This window comes from Pan paniscus, chromosome 18 (assembly GCF_029289425.2).
Source record: "Pan paniscus chromosome 18, NHGRI_mPanPan1-v2.0_pri, whole genome shotgun sequence".
Taxonomy (NCBI): domain Eukaryota; kingdom Metazoa; phylum Chordata; class Mammalia; order Primates; family Hominidae; genus Pan; species Pan paniscus.
Window position 1 is genome coordinate 66,203,489 of NC_073267.2, and position 21,647 is coordinate 66,225,135.

The window sequence follows — 21,647 nt, forward strand, 5'->3', positions numbered from 1 at the left end:
GGCCCCACCTCCGCCCCGCCCCCGGCCCCGCCCCTGTTCTTGTCCTCCCCCACGGGTCTCCATAAAGTTCATTTGGCGTCGCACCGCGCGAGGGCTTCTGGGAGCGGCCAGCCTTGGCCAATCAGGAAGCGGGGGAGAGCGGCGCGAGAAGCGGCGGCCGCGTCCTCAAGCCGGCACCTGAGCGGCGGAGACGGCTGTAGCACAAGGTAAGGGTGTGTCTGGTCGCGTCCTTGCGACCCTGGGCTTGTCCTTGAACCCAGGACCCCGTGACGGGGTGGAGCGCCGTCCCCACGCTCGGAACCCCGCCGCTCACACTTCCCGTTCTCCTCATGGCAGCCGGGCACGCCTGACGCCGGCGACACAACGCCTTGTCGAGCCGCCCCCGAGGCTTGGAGTCGGGCTGCATCCCTGGGGGTGCCTTTCATTCGTCCACTTTCTGAATGCAGAACCTAGGCCTCCCGACTCCCCCTTCCCCACTGTGGTGCCCTCGCGCCACCCCCCTGCCCTCACCTCCACCTCGTGCCCCGCGAGCCCACCCTGCCTAAGCCTGCGCCACAACGCCCCGCCTGCTTACCTTCCTGACCGTGCCCTGCCTGCTTGCCTACCCCTCGTGGGCACACCCTGTAGGGAGGCGTTGCTCTGCGAGGGAAGGGGTCTTTGGGGCGAGGGGAACTTCTCCCAACCCTTGGCTTACCTTTTGTACATCCAGGAGGATGCTGGTGATTGGAACCCAGGGGTGGCCCGCCCTTCTCTGTGCTTACTCCATCCCGTTCCCTGCAGAGGCGATGCCCAAGTTCACTGGGTTTCTTTTGAAAAAATTATGGGGCCGACCCCATGGGTCCTTGGTGAAAGTATGAAAGACACGTTGACAGAGCCTCTGGTCTGGATTTTCCCTTCTGCTAGACGTGGGAAGGAGGTTTTATTTATTTAATTTTTATTTTGACCGAGTTGTCTTTCAGCAAAAGCGAGGGTCACCTTTTTGTATTCTTTCCAGGGTATGTGGGAGGGTATCCTCGGTCATCCTAGCTTTTCTTCTTTATTTTTTTTTCTTTAAATTCTCCTTTGTGCATTTGTGTTTGCAATATTTTTATTTTCATTGATGGTGATTTCATAGCATTAAATACCTACATATCAGAGGCTAACAGATTCCGTATTTATATCTCCATCGCAGGCCTCACCCCTGACCTTTATCCAGCCACCCACTTAATATCTCCACTGAGATGGGTTATAGGCAACTCAAATTAAACATGCCAAGAGAGGGCTAGCAAGCTCCCCTTCATTACTCTCCCCAAACTGCTCCTGTTGCCTTTTTTTTCTCATGTCAATAATAGGAAAGACCTTGGCTAATAACCTTTGAGCCATCATTGACTGCTGTCTTTCTTTTTCTTTTCTTTCCTTTTTTTTTTTCTTTTGAGACAGTCTCCCTCGGTCGCTCAGTCTGGAGTGCAGTGGTGCGATCTCGTGTCATCGTGTGACTGCAACCTCTGCCTCCCAGGCTCAAGCGATTCTCCTACTTCGGCCTCCCAAGTAGCTGGGATTACAGGCGTGTACCACCTCACCTGGCTAATTTTTGTATTTTTAGTACAGACAGGATTTCACCATGTTGGCCAGGCTGGTCTTGAACTCCTGGCCTCAAGTGATCCGCCCATTTCGGCCTCCCACAAAAGTGTTGGAATTACAGGTGTGGGCCACCACACCCAGCCTTCTGTTTTTCACGCCACAAATAATACTTGCCACCCTGGGCCAGGTCACCACCTCTGGTTTGGATTATTGAAATAGTTTCCCATTTGGTCTTCCTGCTTCTGTCCTGGCCCCTGTTTTTTGCACAGCAGCTAGAGGGATCTTTTTAAAACACAGGCTGTCAGATCGTATCATTCCTTTACTTAAAAGAAAAAAAAAAATCCCTCCAATGGGTCCCCATCTCATTAATAATGATAGACAAACCCCTTTACAGTGAGCTATAAGGCTTTACATAATCTGACCCACTGTTACTTTCCCAGTCTCATTTTCTGCTCCCTCCCTTTCCAAATGTCAGACATGCTTTAGCCTCAGGGCATTTGTGCTTGCAAGTTAATATCCATGTAGTTTGCACTCACTTCTTCCAGGTCTTCACTAGGGAGGCACCTAGTGAAGCTTTCCCCATTTCCCGCCTCCCTTCATTGCTTTAGTTGTTCTTAGCACTTATATTTCACGTATTTTTCTTGTGTATTGTTGTCTTCCCCCTGTAGAATGTGAGTGAGGGGATTTTTATCTGTTTTGTTCACTGATGTGTTCCTAGCACCTAGGTCTGGCACACAGTAGGTGCTCAAAAAATATGAACTAGATGAATGTTACTGGCACTCTCGCAGGCATGGGGATGCAGTGGTGAATGAGACAGGCCTGCCCTCATTGAACTGATAAGCCTATGGAGGGTACCACTAGCAATAAAAGCACAGATAGGAAGTGTGATGTCAGGGCTGTTTCTTAAAGGAGGACAGGGATATTTGAATAGAGACCTGCTTGAAATGAATGAGCAGGTCATGGGACTATCTGAGAGCATTGCTGGTAGTGAGTAGAGCAGGTGCAAAGACCCTGCAGTGTGAGCAGCTGGAGATGTGGTGAGCCTGAGGGTCTGAACCAGCCTCTTGATAGACTGATGTAGAAAATAAGGTTGACAGAAAGATGGATGTGCCAAGGAGGGGGACAGGTTGGAGCAAAGATCCGAAGGTGAGAGGGCCCACTCCTCATGAAAAAGTTTATTTAAAGAATATGGAGTTAGAGGGAAGATCTTTCACTGGTGTGTTCAGGGAACAGGTCACTTTAATTCAACAAATATGTATCTGATCCTATTATGTGCCAGACTTAATGCTGAGGACTCAGAGTTGAGCATCTGTGGACCTTACCCTATAGGAAATTTGCCACTAGAGAGGGAGACATATGTGTGATGAAATAATCACAACTGCTGCACTAGGGAAGAACAGTATAGAAGATTCAGAGTAGTGTGGGAGGGGTTGGCATAGGTGGGACTTTCCCAGCTGGCTGCAGCATACATAGGAGTTCCCCATGTGACAAGATAGGGGTGGGGATGTGTTATAGAGAGTGTGTACTTAGCATGTACAGGAGTATGAAGGGAGGAAACAGGCACCCCAAAGAATAGAGAATTGCTAGGGTATATAATTGGGGGAAGGCAGCAAGGGATGAGGATAGTAAGGGTGGCAGTGTCTGTTCTATGGAGAGCACCCTTTATAGCTCTGTCAAAACATGAGCATCTTATTCTGTAGGGGATGGAAGGTGTCCCTGATGGACTTAAGGCAGGAAAGCATTTCAGAAAGACCTCCCTGACCATGGGGAGGTTGATTGGAGGAACAAGAAGGCTTAGTCGGCGTGCAAGTCAGAGAAGGGGCGAGAGATGAGGGTATGACTTTGCAAAAGGTTTGAGAAGTAGATCTTGAGATTGGCTGAGTGTTGAGGAGGTGAAAGGGGCGCTGGGGTGACTCGAAGGTGGTTCCTGGCTTACCTGACTGTGTGCTAATTGTTTTACCAAAAGAGACTGGGAACCCACGAGAAGGAAGCATTGTTGGTGGCAGTGGCTAAGGAGAGAGAAGTGATGAGTCTGATTTGGGACATGTGTAGTTTGAGGCACCCACATGAGTCATCCAGGTGTAGGTATTAGGTGGACAGTTGGAAACACTGGCTTGGGAAAAGAGTTGGGCTGGACATAGAGATATGAGAATCCCCTTTGTTTTGATAGATTAGAGTCCTCCTAGCTCACTTATTTGCCTTGTATTAATGTCTGTTAATACCTCCATCTCTTCTCCCCTGAATAACATAACGTTTGAAATATTTTATAGCTTTATACTTTTTTATAGTTTCAACAGTGTCCTCCAACAGCTAGATCCCCCATACACAGTTGCTAACAGCCAGAAGAAACTTTCTCAAACCTTGCCAAAAATTCCTACATTGATCTGTTAGGTACACCAAAGTTATAGTCTTCTCTTCCTTCCTTCATTCATTTAACACATATTTATTGAGCATTAGGTGCTGTTGTTCAGTGCACTGGGAATGGGGCTGTGGACAGACCAGACAAGGTTCCCAGACTCAAGGAGCCTGTTAGGAGACAGACAATAAATGAACAGACAGGTAGGCATGTGATGCCAGAAATTGATAACATACTACCAACGAGGTAAAACAGAAATGTGGTAGAGTGGACGGTGGGGCTGCTTTAGCTGGGGTGTGCTGAGAAGCTTCTTTAAAAAGGAAACCTTTGAGCAGAGATTTGAAGGAATTAAGGGGATTAGCTAGGTAGGTATTTTGGAGGAGAATATTCCTGCAGATGCAGAGGAAACAGTGACTGAAAGCCCATGTCAGCAGTGTATTTAGCATATTTGAAGAAGAGTGGAAGGCCATAGGACCAAAGTACATAATCCTGGGGAAGAGTGGTAACAGAAGGAGTTGGGTCGGGGACAGTCATGTAGGCCTCACAGCACAGGGTAAGGACTTTGGATCTCAGCCTGTGAGTGACGGGAGCTATTGAAGGTTTGAGCCCCTTTAGAGGATCCTTCCCAGTGTGGTGTGGAGAACAGACTGGGAAGTGGGAGGGGACAAAGTAAGAACAGGGAGACAGGAAGCTACTGTATCACCCAGATGTGACACATGAGAGTGGCTTGCACCAGGATGATAGTGGTAGAAGAGACAAAAAGTGGGTCTGACTCATGTATATATGAATAAATGTAGTGTAGAAATGAATTGCTAATGTGGGGTATAAGAGGAGAAAAGAAGTCAAGGACAATGCCACGGTTTTAGACCTGAGCAACTTCTAGCATGAAGATACTATTTACTGAAATGAGGAAGATGGGGAAGGTCCAAGTCTTTGTTAGATGCTAGAATACGGCCTTCCTCCCCCTAACCCCTCCCACTCCATGCACCCTACTGTCTGTGCCCATCTCTATCTTTCTGACACGGCTGTTGCCCTGCTGAAAAACCTGTGTACCAGTTGGTCCCTTTGGACACCAGAGGTCTGCTGTGAGGATGACATTAGATTATACAAATAAAGCCCATAGTGGGGACTCATACACAGACAGAGCTCAGGAGATGATGTCGGGCAAATAAATGAATGGAGTAAAAGGAATTTAGATGAGGGAAAATTTCTGTAGGTAATGTGTATTGAGGAAGACCATTTGGTAGGTAGGACTTGAGTTGGTGGTAATAATGATAGCTAATGTTTATTGAGTGGTTACTTTGTGACAGGCGAGGGAGATGCAGTTATTTTTCCATTTCGCAGATGAGGCCCAGAGAGAGTAATTAATTTGCCCAAAGTCATCGAGCTAAAGAGTGAAGGAGCTGGCTGGAGCTCAGGGCTGCAGTGGAAGATTGGGTAGGTGTTTCTTTTTGGGAAAAATGGCACAGAGCAGGACATGTGCAAGGATAGTCAGGGACCAAGTAAATCAAGTGACTGGTACACAAGGTTTATTCTGGGAGGTAGAAAGTTAAAAGCAGTGTTTCACCCGGATGGATCCCTGTGAATGGGAGCCAGTGAGGTTTTTTGAGCAGGGGCAACAGCCGTGTCAGAAAGAGAGGTGGGGTTGGGCGCAGTGGCCCTCGCCTGTATTCCTACAACTTTGGGAGGCCAAGGCGAGCGGATCACTTGAGGTCAGGAGTTCGAGACCAGCGTGGCAAACATGGTGAAACCCCAAAAATTAGCTGGGCATGGTGGTGCGTGCCTGTTATCCCAGTTACTCGGGAGGCGGAGGCAGGAGAATCGCTTGAACCTGGGAGGTGGAAGTTGCAGTGAGCTGAGATCTCATCATTGCACTCCAGCCTGGGGGACAAGAGTGAAACTCCGTCTCAAAAAAAAAAAAAAAGGAAGCTAGAGGTGGCCACAGAGAGTAGGGTGCATAGAGTTGGGGGCAGGGCTAGGAGGAGGAAGGCCATGTTCTAGCATGTAAGAAGGACTTAGACTTAAAGGAATGAAGGTCTGGCCTTAGGTGATAGTGATGGGGATGAAAGCAATAGTTAGAGGATGTTGCAAAAATATAAATACCCCATGCTATTTAAATCTTTTTAGGAGCTGGGTGCGGTGGCTCACGCCTGTAATGCCAGCACTTTGGGAGGCTGAGGCAGGCAGATCACCTGAGGTCAGGAGTTCAAGACCAGCCTTGCCAACATGGTGAAACACCATCTCTACTAAAAATACAAAAATTACCCTGGCGTGATGGCACGTGCCTGTAATCCCAGCTACCCAGGAGACTGAGTCAGCAGGAGAATTGCTTGAAACCGGGAGGTGGAGGTTGCAGTGAGCTCAGATCACGCTATTGCACTCCAGCCTGGGCAACAAAGCGAGATTCCATCTCAAAAATAAATAAATAAATAATCTGTTTCGGTAATGAGAGTTTGGAGAGTGAGGAATATCATATTATCTGAGTCTGTAGTATTTCGTTTCCTGAGTTTTAGTTAGAGAGTAGCAATAGTTTGGATAATGAGGAATACCTGCCTGCTTGCTATGGAAAAATGTATCTACATGTGTTTGGTTTCTGAGTCTGAGAGTGGAGGGACACCTGTAAGTAAACAATCTGAGGTAACACAGAGATGCAAAGGAACAGGCTGAGTTAGAACCTGGGAGACAGAAGCCAGGGGCAGAGGCGGAGGAGGAGTTGGGGGTGGATAACTGCATTTGGAGACATGGTGGGTGTGACAGTTATGTGCTTGAGAGGAGATGCACCAGTGGTGCCTGGAAACTCACGGTTGGAGTTTGAGTGCACGGGGGCAGGTGTGGATTTGACAGTCATTGCCATTGAGGCTTCAAGGGCAGTGGTGAGACACACACTCTGAAGCAGGGAATTTAGAGCAATATTAAAATTAACAAGTTATTAAAAATTATGTAAGATCACATATACTCATGGAAAAGAATTTGCCCTGACAAGGGAATCAAATGAAAAGTAGAAAAGTCTCCCAACTCTCACCTTGGTAATGCTAGGTTGTTTCTTGCTAAGTCAGTGCTTTGTTTCTTGCTATTCCTTCTAAAAAACTGTGAGTCAACCTTAAGTATACAGCTTAGGGAATTTTTACACATTTATTCACTTATGTGACCACTGTCCATATTGAAATATAAACCATTTCTGGTACTTTGGTCAGCTCAGATCACCATAATAAAATATCAAAATATCTGTTGTTCTGGCTTAAACAGAAATTTATTTCCTCACAGTTTTGGAGGCTGGAAGTCCGAGATCAGGATGCCAGCATAGTTGGGTTCTGGTGAGGGCCCTCTTCCTCGCTGCTCAGTGTGTAGTCAAGACCTTTCTTTGATGTGTATGTGTGGGGAGAGGTAGGTGGAGGAAAGCAAGCTTTCTGGTGTGTCTAAGGGCACTTATCCCATCCTGAAGACCCCACCCACGTCACCTCATCTGAGTCTAATTACTTCCCAAAGACCCCATCTCCAAATAGCATCACATTGTGGGGTAGGGCTTCAACACAGGAATTCTGAGAGAACACAGTTCAGTCCTTAGTACCCGAAAAGCTCTGCTGTGCTTTCTCCCAATCAGCACTCCCCCTACACTCCCAAGGATAACCAGTATTCTGATCTTTAGTCCCATAGATTCATTTTTCCTGTTTTTAAGATCCATATGAATGGAGTCATACGGTGCTTTTTTTTTTTCTTTTTGTATCTGGCTTCTTCAGCTCACTGTGACGTCTGTGAAATTCATCCATGTTCTGTGTAGTCTGTAGTTTCTTTTCCATTGCTGTGTGGTATACCAAGGTATGAATATACTGCCATAAAAAGCCCAAGTGGGATAATTCTGTAAATGCAATGGTTTTAAAATTATAATGGTAGGGACCCAGACTTTTGTTAGAATCCGCACACCTTCTGCCTCCCAAGTTGTGACAACCAAAAATGTCTCTAGCTATTGCTGAATGCCCCCTGTGGGGCAAAGTTGAGTAGCATTGGTTTAGAGAGAAGAGCCAGAGCCAAAGCCACAGGCCCTTTGGGGCCGACTTGGTGATCTGCCCCTGTTTATGCTAGTTGTAAGACAGAACTAGTATCATTCCTAAGGTTCTCTGTAGAGATAATTTCCATCACCACTAAAATGGGGCTGTTTCCCAGGAAGCATCAAGTAAGTTTAAAGACCGAATTAAAACATCTCACATTTGTAAATTCTTTAAGGTGAGCAGGCCCTTAGAGATCACCTGAGCAACCCCCTCATCCAGAGACGATCCAGCCCCAGGGTCAGAGGGCTGGCGTGGGATGGAGCCAAGCTGTAGTCCACAGCACTTTCTTCCCAGCTGGGCCTTCTGCTGGACAGCCAAGAGTTTATCAGAAAGTTACTATGTGGATAATTTATTTTTCTTTGTGATGCCAGGTTATTACTTCTCTTTGCTCATTGAAGAGGAAATAATACAAGTGATATTTTATGTATCAGGAAAGCTGATACTACCCATTCCTTATTGCAAACATTGAGTCACTGAGGGCAGTACTGCTACTAAATCACCCAAGTCTTTTTCTTCTGTCTAGGTTAATTTATTTTAGGTCTTTGTTTTCTCCAGAGCTTCTGAATAATGATAAGGTCTCTTTTACTTAGTCTCACAGGGCTCTAAAGAACTTTCCAACAATTTTTTTTTTCCTCTCCTCTCTCTTCCAGAGGCATCTGAAACAATGATGTCTGTCAAGATTTAATTTTTTGGGGGTTGTTGTTGTAATTGACAGCTGACAGATAATAGTAAAAAGTGGAATGATATTGTCATCTAGCTAGTTTATGTATTCAAAAGAGAGGAGAACAGAATCAGTATTAAACTTTTGATACCTTGGGTGGAGGTTTTTCTCATCAATCTTGGATGAGAAAAGAAAGAATCATTCACAAGAATGTTGAACACCATTCTTGTGTTTTACTCCTGTCATAGTCTGATTAATAAGGTTTGAGGGCAAAGTTTCTGCTTAAAATTAAATGCTAAATTTCTTTTGAATCACACCTTCATTATGGAAATCTGGATTTATAATAAAAAGCATATTTGGTAGTGGGCAATACAACATACATTTAAACATTTTAATTGTCTTCCAGAAGTTCTTACTTAATGATATAAAGTTGTGATTAAATAAGTTATAATTTGGGATTAAATATTTACTAAAAGATTTTTTGAAGCAGAGATGTTTATGATTAAATGACAAAATGTTGCCAAATTGGCAACTTGGGAAAAAAGCTAAAATAGCATTTTACAATGATATAAATCAGCAGAGTTTATAAGATAATTTTATGTATCAACAACTCCTTGAAGTAGGTAGGAATTACCATTTTTGATTGATGAGGAAATTGAGACAGAGAAATTGGGGTTTTATCTCAGAGGTAAATCAGTTTATCTGCTAGTAAATGAACAGTCTGGATTGGAACCAGGTGTTTGGGTTCACAGTGTAATCTTCTCACCCATTCTGTCTAAAATATGTTTTTATTTTCCATTTCTTTTACTGTTATTAAAAACAGTACTGTTTACTGTTATTTTACTGTTATTATTTAAAATATTGAAAATAATCAAAAATAATTATTTAAAGTAATCAAAAAAGGAAGATCATTGTCAGTTGTACATTTGGAAGAAAGGATATAAATAGCAACATCTGTTACTTTCTCTGATGTATATAAAATCTCCCCCTTTGACAACATCAAAAAAAAATAGCAGTGCTAACAACTGTCTTTTTTAGGTTGCATGATCTTTGAAGTTGAAAGAGACAATATTTGGGTATGTTACTACATACATTTTACTAAATTAGAATTCCTCAGTCAGTATTGTTTGATTATATTGAAATTCTGCAGGAACATAGCTGGTGTCATCTCCCCATGCAAGTCAGTGAATGGAGAGAGATTTCTTTAACATGGAAGAAAAGACAGATGGCTTTGTCTTTGTTCTTTCATCTTTTTCTCAGCCCTTTGTATTTCTTGCATGACTGGGCTGTTTGGATTGTGGGTGATAAGGAAAAGGGAAAATTCACATGGGTTTAACATGTTGCGTTATACTTACAAAGAGCAGTGGATTCCCTTTAGCATCCTGTGCATTAGGTCAATGGGACAGGCATCATCATTTACAAAACAGATTTCTTCCCGAAATATGCTCTCCAAATGAACAGTTTAAAGAGGAAACGAGATGGCAACACACCTATTGTGTCATTCATTTTATCTTTTTAACAGTGTTTTCACACTGGGGCCTAGTTAGGGTAGCTTACTTATCAAGTCTAGCTTAAATACCTTAGGCCCAAGAGTTGGCAAACTATGGCCTATGTGCCAAATAAACTAAGAAGGGTTTTTACGTCTTTGGATCCTCGGGGGAAAAATAATCCAGAGAAAAATATTTTATAACCATGTGAAAATTATATGAAACTCAAATTTTAGTGTTCATGATTAATGTTTTATTAAAGTACAGCCACGCCTGTTGGTTTACATATTATCTATGCCTGCTTTCAAGCTACAACAGCACAGTTGAGTAGTTGCTACAGAGCCTGGCCTACAAAGCCCAAACTATTCACTACCTGTCCTTTTACAGAAGGAGTTTGCTCACTCTTGCCCTAGGATACTAGAAACTGGGCAAGCGTTTGGCAGATATGTCTAGGATGTATGGCTCTGAGGCTCTTTTGTAGCTTCCTTTGTTTCATTTTCCTTTTCCCTTTGTAGCTTTGGTGCTTTAATTTTCTGGAGTATATCCTCGGAGTAACATAGGCTTAAGTCTAGAGAACTAGTGAGTAACAGCTATTTCTGGGATGACTCAGTGATTCCCCAGCTTGAGAGTCCATAAGCCCTGAGTAAAGGAAGAGAGGTATTCTACTCATGGCTGATGCTTTAAAAATAAAAGAAACCAATGAACTAATAATATCAGAAAACAGATATGTGGGATTTTAATATAATAAGCATGAATACTATAACAGATTAAGATTCCGACCATCTACAAAATCCTGAAGGGGGCCACTCTTTGAGAATACTGATTTACAATGGTTTAGAAGTGCTTGGCTGTTTGAATATTTAAGTATCTACTCTTTCTAGCTCGATTAAATATTTAACATAGTTATATTTGGAATGTGGAAATGATTTTATTTTTCATAAGACTCACATGTTAATAGTAAATGAACTGAAATTATTTTGTGCATTTTTGCTCTGCCTTTATATTTAGTTCATTTCACCTTATATGCAGTTTGGGAATTTTTTTCCACCTCATTTATGAATGTTGATATGCCCTAAAGGGACATGTGTTTTAGACACTAAATGACAGGTGAACGCAGACCAGCATGAGGAAGTAGAAGTTTGGCCAGCCCTTGGTTTAGCTCTAGGTAGGAGCCCTCTCTTTCAAACTGTGGGTTTTACTGTTTTCATTTAGTTTATTTGCTCAGCATCCTCTAGGTGTGGTGAAGAGATCTGCATTATGGGAGCTTCCCACTGAGAACATTCCTTATTTTTAGCATAGTGGGGTATCCTACTGCAGCTTCTGAAAAAAGGTGGGTCATTGTCCTTTGTTTGATTGGCAGCAGCAGTGGGGCGGGGAGCTTTTTATTGAAGTATGATGCACAAATCATGAGTCTAGATTGACTGATTTTCTGAAAAGTGAGCATACTATCAACCAACGGTTAGATCAAAAAACTGAAAATTGCCAGCCCCCTTGAAGCCTTCCTCATCCTTCCACTTCTGTCCTTCCTCCCACAAGTGTAACCAATCCTGCCTTCTAACAGCAATGATAAGTTTGCCATTCATTTTAAGGTTCTCAGTTGCCCAGGTTGTTGAGGAGTTTCTATGGAGGCTCAGTAGCACTTCTGCCAAGTCCTACTTATAGGGAGAGTAATTTGTTGCCCAAGGCCCTGATACTTTGCGATGCTCTCTGAAGTGCCTGCCAGTGTTGCCTTGCCAAAAGATTCCCAATCACGCTCAAGGTCTTAGTCACTGCTGTCATAGAGGAGCCCTAGTGCTGTTCTGCTGTCCCTGCTGGCCTTTTCCTGTCCAGCCCCAATTGTGCTGCATTGACTGCTCCGGGTCCTGCTTCCGTGGTTTCTTAGTGTTGCTTCTTCCTGTGCCTCTCCTCCATAGTTCCCCAAGGATGCAGCTGGTGTCCAGGCTACATGGCCAGATTTTCCCAACACATGGCTTGGACTTCAATTTTTTTCCCCCATAGATCATTTTAATTGTTTCTGCTGGACAAAGCTTACCGAGGTTATTTTCATGATTAGTTTTTAGTCTCTTGGGTCAAAGTTGATTTAGTGGTTTAATCTCTCTATTTTGTGGCTAAATTGATATTTTGTGGTGAGGATAAAAATTGTCCTAAATTTATGAAATTAGCCATAAATTGAAGCATTTTAGCGCAGTGGGATGATTAATATATCAAAGTATAGATTTAGTTGCACAATGATGGTAACAAAAAATGTATAAATTTGGAAACTTTAATAAAACTTTTTTGTATAATTAATTTCTACTGATTGAGTAATAATGCAGGACAGATCCAGTTTTTCCCAAATATAGTATTTCATACATATCTCTCTTCTTCTGTGCAGATGTGGAACAAGCTTATTTTCTTTTTACTCCTACCCTGAAGTTATGTAGCAAAATTCTTTCTATATATATCTGTTTCTTTCGGTTTGTAATTCTGTTCACCTGGTTTTTGGTCTTGGTATTTAGAGGGAAAGCACTAGTCTGGACCAAGTGTGATATGAATTCATGCCATTTAGACTGTCACTGCCTTATGCTGTGCTGCCTCAGAAATGTTAAGTATCAGTTGGTAGTCTGATACCAACTGGAAGGGAATGTTTCTGTTCAGATCTCTGCTTGCTAGTGGGTGCCCATTTGGCAAAGGAGTGCAGGAAGCCTTTGAGAAGGACAGACTCTCACCAACGGAAGAAAAAACACCTCCTATTCATTCAAAAAATGAGTACCTGCTATGTGCCAGGCACTGTTGTAGAAGCTTGGGGTACGTCAGTGAACAAAACACTGTGCTTGTGCAGCTTATATTCTCGCAGAGGTGACAGACAGTAAAGGAGATGGGGGATTGCTGGGGGGTGGCTTGTATTTTTAAATAGCTTTCTAGGTTGGCCTCAAAGGCAGAGTGACAGGTGAGCCGAAACAGATAGGGAGTCAGCCTTGAGTGTTTCTGGGGGAGGAGCATTCCAGTAGAGGAAACACAGAGTGCAAAGGCTGTAAGGCAGGAATGTGCCTGATCTGTTGGGGACCAGCAAAGAGGCCCCAGAGTGGCTGGCACCCATGAAAGGAGTGGAGGGAGATAGGGCTGGAGATGAGTCTGAGTGATGAGGGGGGTGGGGCCCCTTTTGTAGGGTTTCATTCTGTACAAGAGATTTAAGCAGGAGGGATGTGATCTGACTGACGGTAAAAGGATCACTGGTTGCTGGGTTGCTATAGACTGAATAGACTGTGGGAGGCAAGGGCTGAAGCTGGGAGGTTAGGGAGGGAGACTGCTGAGAGAGTCTAGGGAGGCAGCTTGGATGTGGGGAGGTGTCTAGGTAGAGATGGCAAGGACAGGCAGATTCTGGATATATTTTGAAGGTAGATTTGAAAGGCTTTGTTGGTTGATTGGATGTAGGATGTGAGTTATGGGGCCATCATGGGTTTTGGTCCAAGCAACTGAATAATGAAGTCTTCACACACTGAGAAGGCCAAGGGGCAGGTTTTGTGGATGAAAAGTTAGAGCCCAGTTTTGGGATATTACGTTTAGGGTGTTGTTCAGAGATTCAACCTTTATTTTACCATTGTCAAAAACAATTCTATATAATTAACTTAAAAAAATCTTTATTAGACCATGTTAAAGGAAATGACTGATTCTGTATTAATTACTTAAATTCATTGCTCAAAATCTTGGGGGTGGGCTGGTCATTTGAGAAGGTGAGCATTTCCTTTGTCTGACGTAGGAATGAAATATTAGTTGTATTTCTTTCTTCCTTTGTCTTTTTTTGTCTTCTTTTTTAATCATAGAAAAGTTTTGCTTCATTCAGTTCTTTATTTAGGGATTTCCAAAGTTTTCCTCATGAAAGAAAAAAGTATTTTCTTTTCCTTGACTCTGTTAGAAAAATTATTTTTATCTTAGAGTAAAAATAATGGGCGGAGGGGTGGGGTGGGATTCTGGAGAAGGGAATGCTTTGTTTTTCTTTTCCCTTTCTGGTGAATGACCATGGTTTCGTGTAATTAGTAGAATGTCATTGGCCTTGAACATTCCTGAGAAAACACATTTCTCTATCAGGCCGGAGTAGTTGTTTAAAAATGCCCCTCTTCTCAAAATTCTTGTGTTTCCTTCTCTCTCCCTGAGGATACCTTCCTAATTCTCTCATCTCCATTTTCTCACAATAAAGATTGCGAATTACAGCCTGATTATATGGGTCAAAAAAATTACAATATATGTTTAGAAACTTGAGGTTAAGAGTTATTGTGTACGTGAATTTTTGTTGAATATTAAAGTCAGCTTGGAACTTCATAAAGAATACCAAAGTGTCTTTATGTTTACTCCAGCTGAGCTATTTTTGTTTTAACCTTTTGCCTTTGCCTTTAAAGTTAATGTCCTTTAATGCTCATTTTTAAAAGTTCATAATGGATTTATGGCAGTAACAGTGTCCTTTTGACAATTAACCTGTGCTTCATAGCTGACATATAATTATTTGCCAATATGGCAAAACCCATCTCTACTAAAAATACAAAAAAGCTGGTAGTGTCACCCCGGCTGGGTGTGGTGGTGCATGCCTGTAATCCCAGCTACTTGGGAGACTGAGGCATGAGAATTGCTTGAATCTGAGGCAGAAGTTGCCGTTGAGTCAAGATCGCACCACTGCACAACAGCCTGGCTGACAGAGCGAGACTCTGTCTCCCAAAAGAAGGAAAAAAAGTATAACAAGAGCTATTGTACAAGTAATTTTTTTAATAAAAGATTTTCTTCTTAACCTTTTAGCAATGTAATTTTTTTTTTTTTTTTCCAAGACAGAGTCTCAACTCTATTGCCCAGGCTGGAATGCAGTGGTGTGATCTTGGCTCACTGCAATCTTCCGCCCCCCAGGTTCAAGTGATTCTCCTGCCTCAGCTTCCCGAGTAGCTGGGATTATAGGTGTGTGCCACCATGCCCAGCTAATTTTTGTATTTGTAGTAGAGATGGAGGTTTCACCACGTTGGCCAGGCTGGTCTCGAACTCCTGACCTCAGGCGATCTGCCCGCCTCGGCCTCCCAGAGTGCTGGGATTACAGGCGTGAGCCACTGTGCCCAATTTTCTTACCATGGTGCTACTTTTTATTTTCTGTTGATTTAATTAGTGGTAGGAGTTAAAAACATTCTCTTGGTCAAGAACCTTATATAAGAATAGTGCAGTATATATTCTGTACTATTGGCATTTCTAAAAGTAGCAGGTACAGTAACAAATCTAATGTCCCGAATGTCATATATAACAAGCAGGCACAGATCTGTGCTCTCATTAACCTTGTAAGATAAAGAATGTGTGAATGGAGACCTGGACATGAGTATTAAAAAAAAAAAAGAAGAATTTCTTCTATGTTAGTGAAGGAGCAGGTGTGTTAGAATAACAGTAGGGGAGAGAGGGAGAGTTAGTGGTGGTTAGTCCGAAGAATGCCTTTGTTTTCCTGGTCTTGGTTCAGCCAAATCACAGTAGAGAGTATTCTTGGCATGTAACTCAGCCTCTGTGGATTGGAATTTGTTCTTCTTTCTTTGTTCCTCACGGAGTGGTTATGAGGATCATTTGAGATAAGGTCTTATAAATTGCCTGGTGCTTTTGGGGTGGTAGTGTTTTTCTAAGATGGGTGGAGAATAAGAGGTGCAGGTTGACTGTTCTTTAAGCCTCCTAGAGGTTGCCACAGTGGTTTCCATTTCCTTATCTGCTTTGAGTCTGTGGAAGGAGACAGGAATTCTGGTCTGTGACTTGATATCTGTGCATTTGTTCTGATGGCAGAAATCAATCTTGGGGCTGTCAATATGCACAGAAATGATCTGTTTTTTCACAGCCTGACTCATTTTCTCTGTCGGGCCTGTTCTTGGGCTATGTTCAGGAACAAATCCTGCTTGTTGATGAGCTGTGTCCTCGTCTGTTTACAAAAAGTTCTGCTGTTTTGTTAAGCTTGTAACAGATTCAGGCAGTGTTTGAAACCTGTCTTTCCCTTGATTTAGATCTTTTCATTTTTTCTCCCATCTAGGATCTGCATCTCCAATGGATACTGAGGGGTTTGGTGAGCTCCTTCAGCAAGCTGAACAGCTTGCTGCTGAGACTGAGGGCATCTCAGAGCTTCCCCATGTGGAACGGAACTTACAGGAGATCCAGCAGGCGGGAGAGCGCCTGCGTTCCCGTACCCTAACACGCACGTCCCAGGAGACGGCAGATGTCAAGGCGTGAGTACTGGTAGGGAGACAGCATTAGTACTGGGTGGCTTGCGGGCAGGATCTGTTTCTTCTTTCCTGCCTTGAATTCAGATCCAATCTGTGAATGACAGCCACTAGCCAGATTCTTCGGAACTCAGAAAGGTGTTGTAAACAGGACAGCAGCCTTGGTTTGTTTCCCTGCCTCTCAGGTTTTCTAGCCTGTCTGCCTCACCAAGTTATGAGCTGATATCACAGGGAGAGATGATCACAAGGTGGGAGGGGGTGAAAGAGCCCTGTCATGCTGAATCTGGTCACAGAAGTTCCTGCTTGGGTTCAATGATCATTGGGTCATAAATGGCTCCCGTTATGTTAATACGTATGGGCCCCACAGATAAGTTTTACCTTCAAAGCTAGAGAGCACTCAGTGATGAGGACAGTTTTTAAGAGCATTTGGAAGAAATTGATGAGCAGTTAGTGACGAGAAACCATCCAAGTGAGGAGTGATTCTGTCTGCTTGTTGTCAGTGACCCGGGAGGCTGCTTCTGAAAGGCCTTGGAAATACAGTGCCCCCAGCTGATTGTAGAACAGGAGAGTGGGTGAGCCCTAAGAGAGTGCAGCTGGGGAAAAGTGCTGACTGACTGAGCTGGCAGCCACTGCTGCCACACAGCATCAGTTGGGCTGTTGATTCCACAAACATGTTTAAGGTCCACGCTGTGCCAGGTCTGGACCATCTCTGGGGTGACAACCATGAATTAGACATGGTTCTTGCTCTCAAGGAGCTTATAATGTGGGGAGTGGGGCAGAAAAAAACTATGCTGCTTTCCTTAAGAAATGTGATTTACTGGTTATTTACTGTGTGTTACAAGCTTGGCTAGACGTGAGATTTTGCTTAATTTTCACAACCATCATTAGGCTACAATCTCCACATTAGAGTTGAGCAACAAAGGCTCAGAGAAGACAAGTAACTCTTCCAGATCACACAGCTGGCGAGTGGTAAAGTCAGGATTCAAACCTAGTGAGGTTGACTCCAGAGTGCATACTCCTCTGATTGTGATGGAAGGGCATAGGAGGATGGAGAGGGTGCTGCTACTTGTGCCTTTGATGGGTCCGGAAAGACACTGAGATTCTGTGCAGGAAATATGGAAAATTGTCGGTCATCTCCTCAGTCTTCATTCCTTGAACTTGAGAAAGAACTAAGTGCTGGTGTTAATGTGGGACATCGTCTGCTCTAAGCATTTAACAGATGTCACAGGAGTATTATGTAGGAGTGGGCTACATTCTTGTTCTTGAGAGCTGACTGTTTTGGCTGCTCTGTCGAGTCAGTAAGGATGTTGTGGAAATTCTTCTGTAGACCTCCCCAAAATGTTATTTTCTAAAATAACTAGTTGGTTTTGGTTCTGTTGGCATTGGTAAAGGCAAGTCAGAGGAACCCTGGCAGGGATTTTTTACCCTACAGCCTTGCAGCTAAATGCAGCCAACTGCTTCCCTACACTGCTTTCTCACAGCCCAACCAGCCTTTAGACACTTCTACTAACTTGCCTTCCCTGCAGGCTCCTTACCTGCTACTCCTGGCTGCCTGCAGTTACCCCCAGTCTTGAGCATGCAGGCTCTGTGCTGTATGCAAAGATACTGCTGGAGCGAAAGGCCCATGATGCCATCTTAGTTGCTATAGTTATAATTTAATTGCATCAGCTTTACAGCCTATTAAGAGCAAAAAGGGAAAATGTTTTCTTGGTAACAATTATCGGTCATGCTCTCTTGTAAATTTCCATTCTTTTTCATTTCTTTCTACCTTAAATTCATTATTTTAGGGAGGAGGAAGTTGGAATGTTGAAAGAATGGGCATAGGGTGGGGCAGGTGCTTAAAAAGAAACCAAAGGGCTGATGACTGTATTTTTCCATCTTCTTGATAGGCAGAGACATAAAGTGTGGTGTGAATATTTTAGTACATACAAGATGAGGGCAGAAGAGAGAACTGAGTAGGAAAAATTTTCTTACATGAAATAAGTTTTGGAAGAAAATTCTGTCTTTAAGATTTTAGATTGTAGATTTAAGATTGAAATGTTATGTGCCACATTTATTTATTTGTCCAAATACACTGTGTTGAATATTTTGTTTTAGAGAATAGCTTTGATAGCTTTTTTTACGTGTGTGGTTTGACCTTTTACAATTGTTAAATTTTTTCACACATGAAGAAGAGTATGCTTAACATATATAAAAATGTAAATCGGGGTTTACAGCCCATGAGCCACATCCAGCCTTAAAGTTTTATTGGAACACAGCCAGGCTTATTTGTATTGTCTGTGCTGCTTTTGTGCTACAGTATGAGAGTTGAGTAGTTTTGACAGAGATCATGTGCCCTGCAAAGCCTGAAATGTTTACTATCTGCTGTTTACAGAAAAAGTTTGCTGACTCCTGGTATAAATAATAAAATGAATGAATACCCATGTGCACATTTTATCAACTGAAACAGAATATTGAGCTGGGTGCCGTGGCTCATGCCTGTGACCCCAGCACTTTGGGAGGCTGAGGCAGGTGAATCACTTGAACTCAGGAGTTCAAGACCAGCCTGGACAACATGGCAAAACCCATCTACAAAAAATTAGCTGGGCATGGTGACACACACCTGTAGTCCCAGCTACTCGGGAGGCTGAGGTAGGAGGATTGCTTGAGCCCAGGAGGTTGGAGGGTGCCCATCATCAATTGCATATCCCTCTTTTCTCACCAAAGACACCACACTAGATTTTTCCATTCAAACTCTGAAATCAGGCAAGCTAGATGTGTATAAAGAAAAAGCCAGTAGTCACTCTTTCTCCCTAACTTTGTCATCCAACGTAATTAATGTTGGATGTTATTAATTTGCTTATTTTTTCACATACTTCTCCATGTTCACGCAAAGCATATATAAACATTTATTACCCCAAAGTTTTACAGCAGATTATAACTCTCCTTGTGATAATACTATAAGCTGTTGTTTAAGCTCTTACTGTTTGTTAGGCGCTGTGCCACACACTTTACACGCATTATATAATTTCTTTTTAAAATAACCCTGTGAAAGTGTTATCTGTGTTTTAAACTTGAGGAAAGTCAAATAGTGAGTGGCCAAGCCAGAATTTCAAATCCAACTTAGTAGGAATTCCTCATATTTGTATGGTACTTTTCAGTTTCTGAAGGATTGTCACAGGCACTCTCCTGACTGGTCTACAGTGCCTGAGAGGTAGGATAGGCATTTTCCCCCACATTCAACAGAGGAAGAAACTGAGGCTTAGAAAGGTGATGTATCCAATATTTTCAGTGAGTGACAGGTGAGATTTGAACCCAGGCCTCCTGACATTTTATATGCTTCCCCTGTATGCTGGGAACAGTCCTTGTCCTTCTACTCTCCTGGAACTGGAAGGAGACTCCAGCTTCCATGACTTTCTGCTCATATGGGACTGCCTGGCTTTTGGGAATTGAAGCAGGTAGAAGGCAGGGAACCTTCCAAGGATTTTTGCACCCTTACAGACTGAAGTTTCTAGTACAAGCTTTATTTATAAAGCTGTCCCTACCCTAGATTCCCTGTCTCCTTCATCAGTCCTTTCTCTCCCTGCATATGCATCGTATAAGCCGTACACTGCATAAGCCACACACTGAACAGTTTCTACAGGTGTCAACTACTTAAATAACCTTTCTTTTCTGACAATTCTAGTAGATAATTTTTAAATTCTGAGGTTCTCAAAATCCTGGTATATATTAAAATTATTTTGGCACTGGATACATCCTTATGTGTCTCTGGTAGAGTACAGCACCATGGGACAAAATTTAGACATAGCTAGCAAAATTGACCCAGCAATTCCACTTCTAGGGTTTTGTCCCAAAGATATACTGGTAAAAAACACACACAAGAAAACCCTGTGCACAGGGATATTCATTACAGCATTATTTGTAATAGCAAAAATTGAAAACAAACAAATGTCCATCAGTAGGTGACTAGTGGAATAATGTAGTATGTCTATGTAGTAGAGTACTCTTCAGTAGTACAAAGGAATGAGAATATACAGTAACATGGAGTGATTCCAGGACATATTATTAAGTAAAAAATGCAGGGTAGAGAAAAGTATTTAGTACTCTATCATTTGTATAAGAAAGCAGGTGAAAGACATTCCATGTTCATGGATCAGAAGACTTAATAGTAAGATATTAATACTCCGTAAATTGGTCTGCAGATTCAACACAGTCTCTATCAAAATCCCAGCTGGGATTTTTTGCCGAAAGTGACAGGCTGATTCTAAAATCCATATAGAGATACAAGAGACTTAGAATAGCCAAAACAATCTTTAAAAAGCAGAAGAAAGTTGGAAGAATCACACTTGCAATTTCAGAAATTACTACAGAGTCACAGTAATTAAGACTATGGTACTGGCATAAGGATAGACATGTAGATTGTTGGAATGGAATTATTAATCCAGATAAATAAACCCATGTGTCTGTGATCAGCTGATTTTCAACAAGGGTACCTAGACCATTCATTGTGAAGAGAACAGTCTTTTCAACAAATGATGCTAGGACAGTCACATGTCAGAAGGACCCAGAAACCAAGTTGAAGAGGCTTCTACTGGCCAAAGATGAGATTATTTGATCATCAATTAGGATAATAACTGCATTGGATTGAAACATATCAAATATGTTTAAAATTTATGAGTTTATATACTAAAACAAAACTCATTGATCGCCTTTGGAGAATACTAGAGAACCAACTCATTATTCAGGGTAATTACATAGTTGATTTTAGAGTTTCTTGGAATGGAAGTATTCCAGCTAATGAAGATGGAATTAGGATACCGCCATTTTGCAACTACTGAGGAGTAAATGGATCTAAGCAATCATCATCAAGACTGCAAATATTTCAGATAGAGATAACCAGATATTAAATACCTCTTGATGAAAAGTATATAGTAATCTAGCCATAAAAATAGTGGCACCTCAATCTAATCAAACCCTTGGAACTTTGAATTTGCAGGAAATAGAGAGGATAAAGGAGCATGTTAAATGATATCATGGGGATTCCGTCAGTAAAACATTTTCTGTGGGGAACTATAGCCTTGCTACTTTGAGTGTAGTCAATGGATCAACAGCATCAGCATCAACCATGAGCTTTTTAGTGATGGAGACTCTCAGGCTCCATCCCAAACCTATTAAATCAGAATCTACATTTTTAACAAGCTTTCCAGGTGATTCATATGCACTTTTTTTTTCTGCTCTGTACTTTTGTCATCACATGTACATTTAAAGCTTGAGTAACACTGCTTTACAAGAGAAATAATCCAGAATCTTCAACAAAGATTATAAGAAAAAAATGAGATAGAGGGGCAACCTGTTGAT

General features: G+C 42.5%; 1 protein-coding gene across 2 annotated transcripts in view; it reads left to right on the forward strand.

The window, feature by feature from the left end:
• Positions 1-66: 66 nt before the first annotated feature.
• Positions 67-21,647, forward strand: part of NUP93 (nucleoporin 93) — a 113,258-nt gene continuing 91,677 nt past the window's right edge. The window contains exons 1-2 of one of the 2 annotated variants that reach the window (XM_003823764.6): positions 67-206; positions 16,124-16,316. In XM_003823764.6, coding sequence (XP_003823812.1) covers positions 16,138-16,316 — 179 coding nt within the window. In that variant the 5' untranslated portion in view covers positions 67-206; positions 16,124-16,137. The remainder of the gene's footprint in view (positions 207-16,123; positions 16,317-21,647) is intronic. The other variant, XM_063597594.1, reaches the window with a different exon arrangement.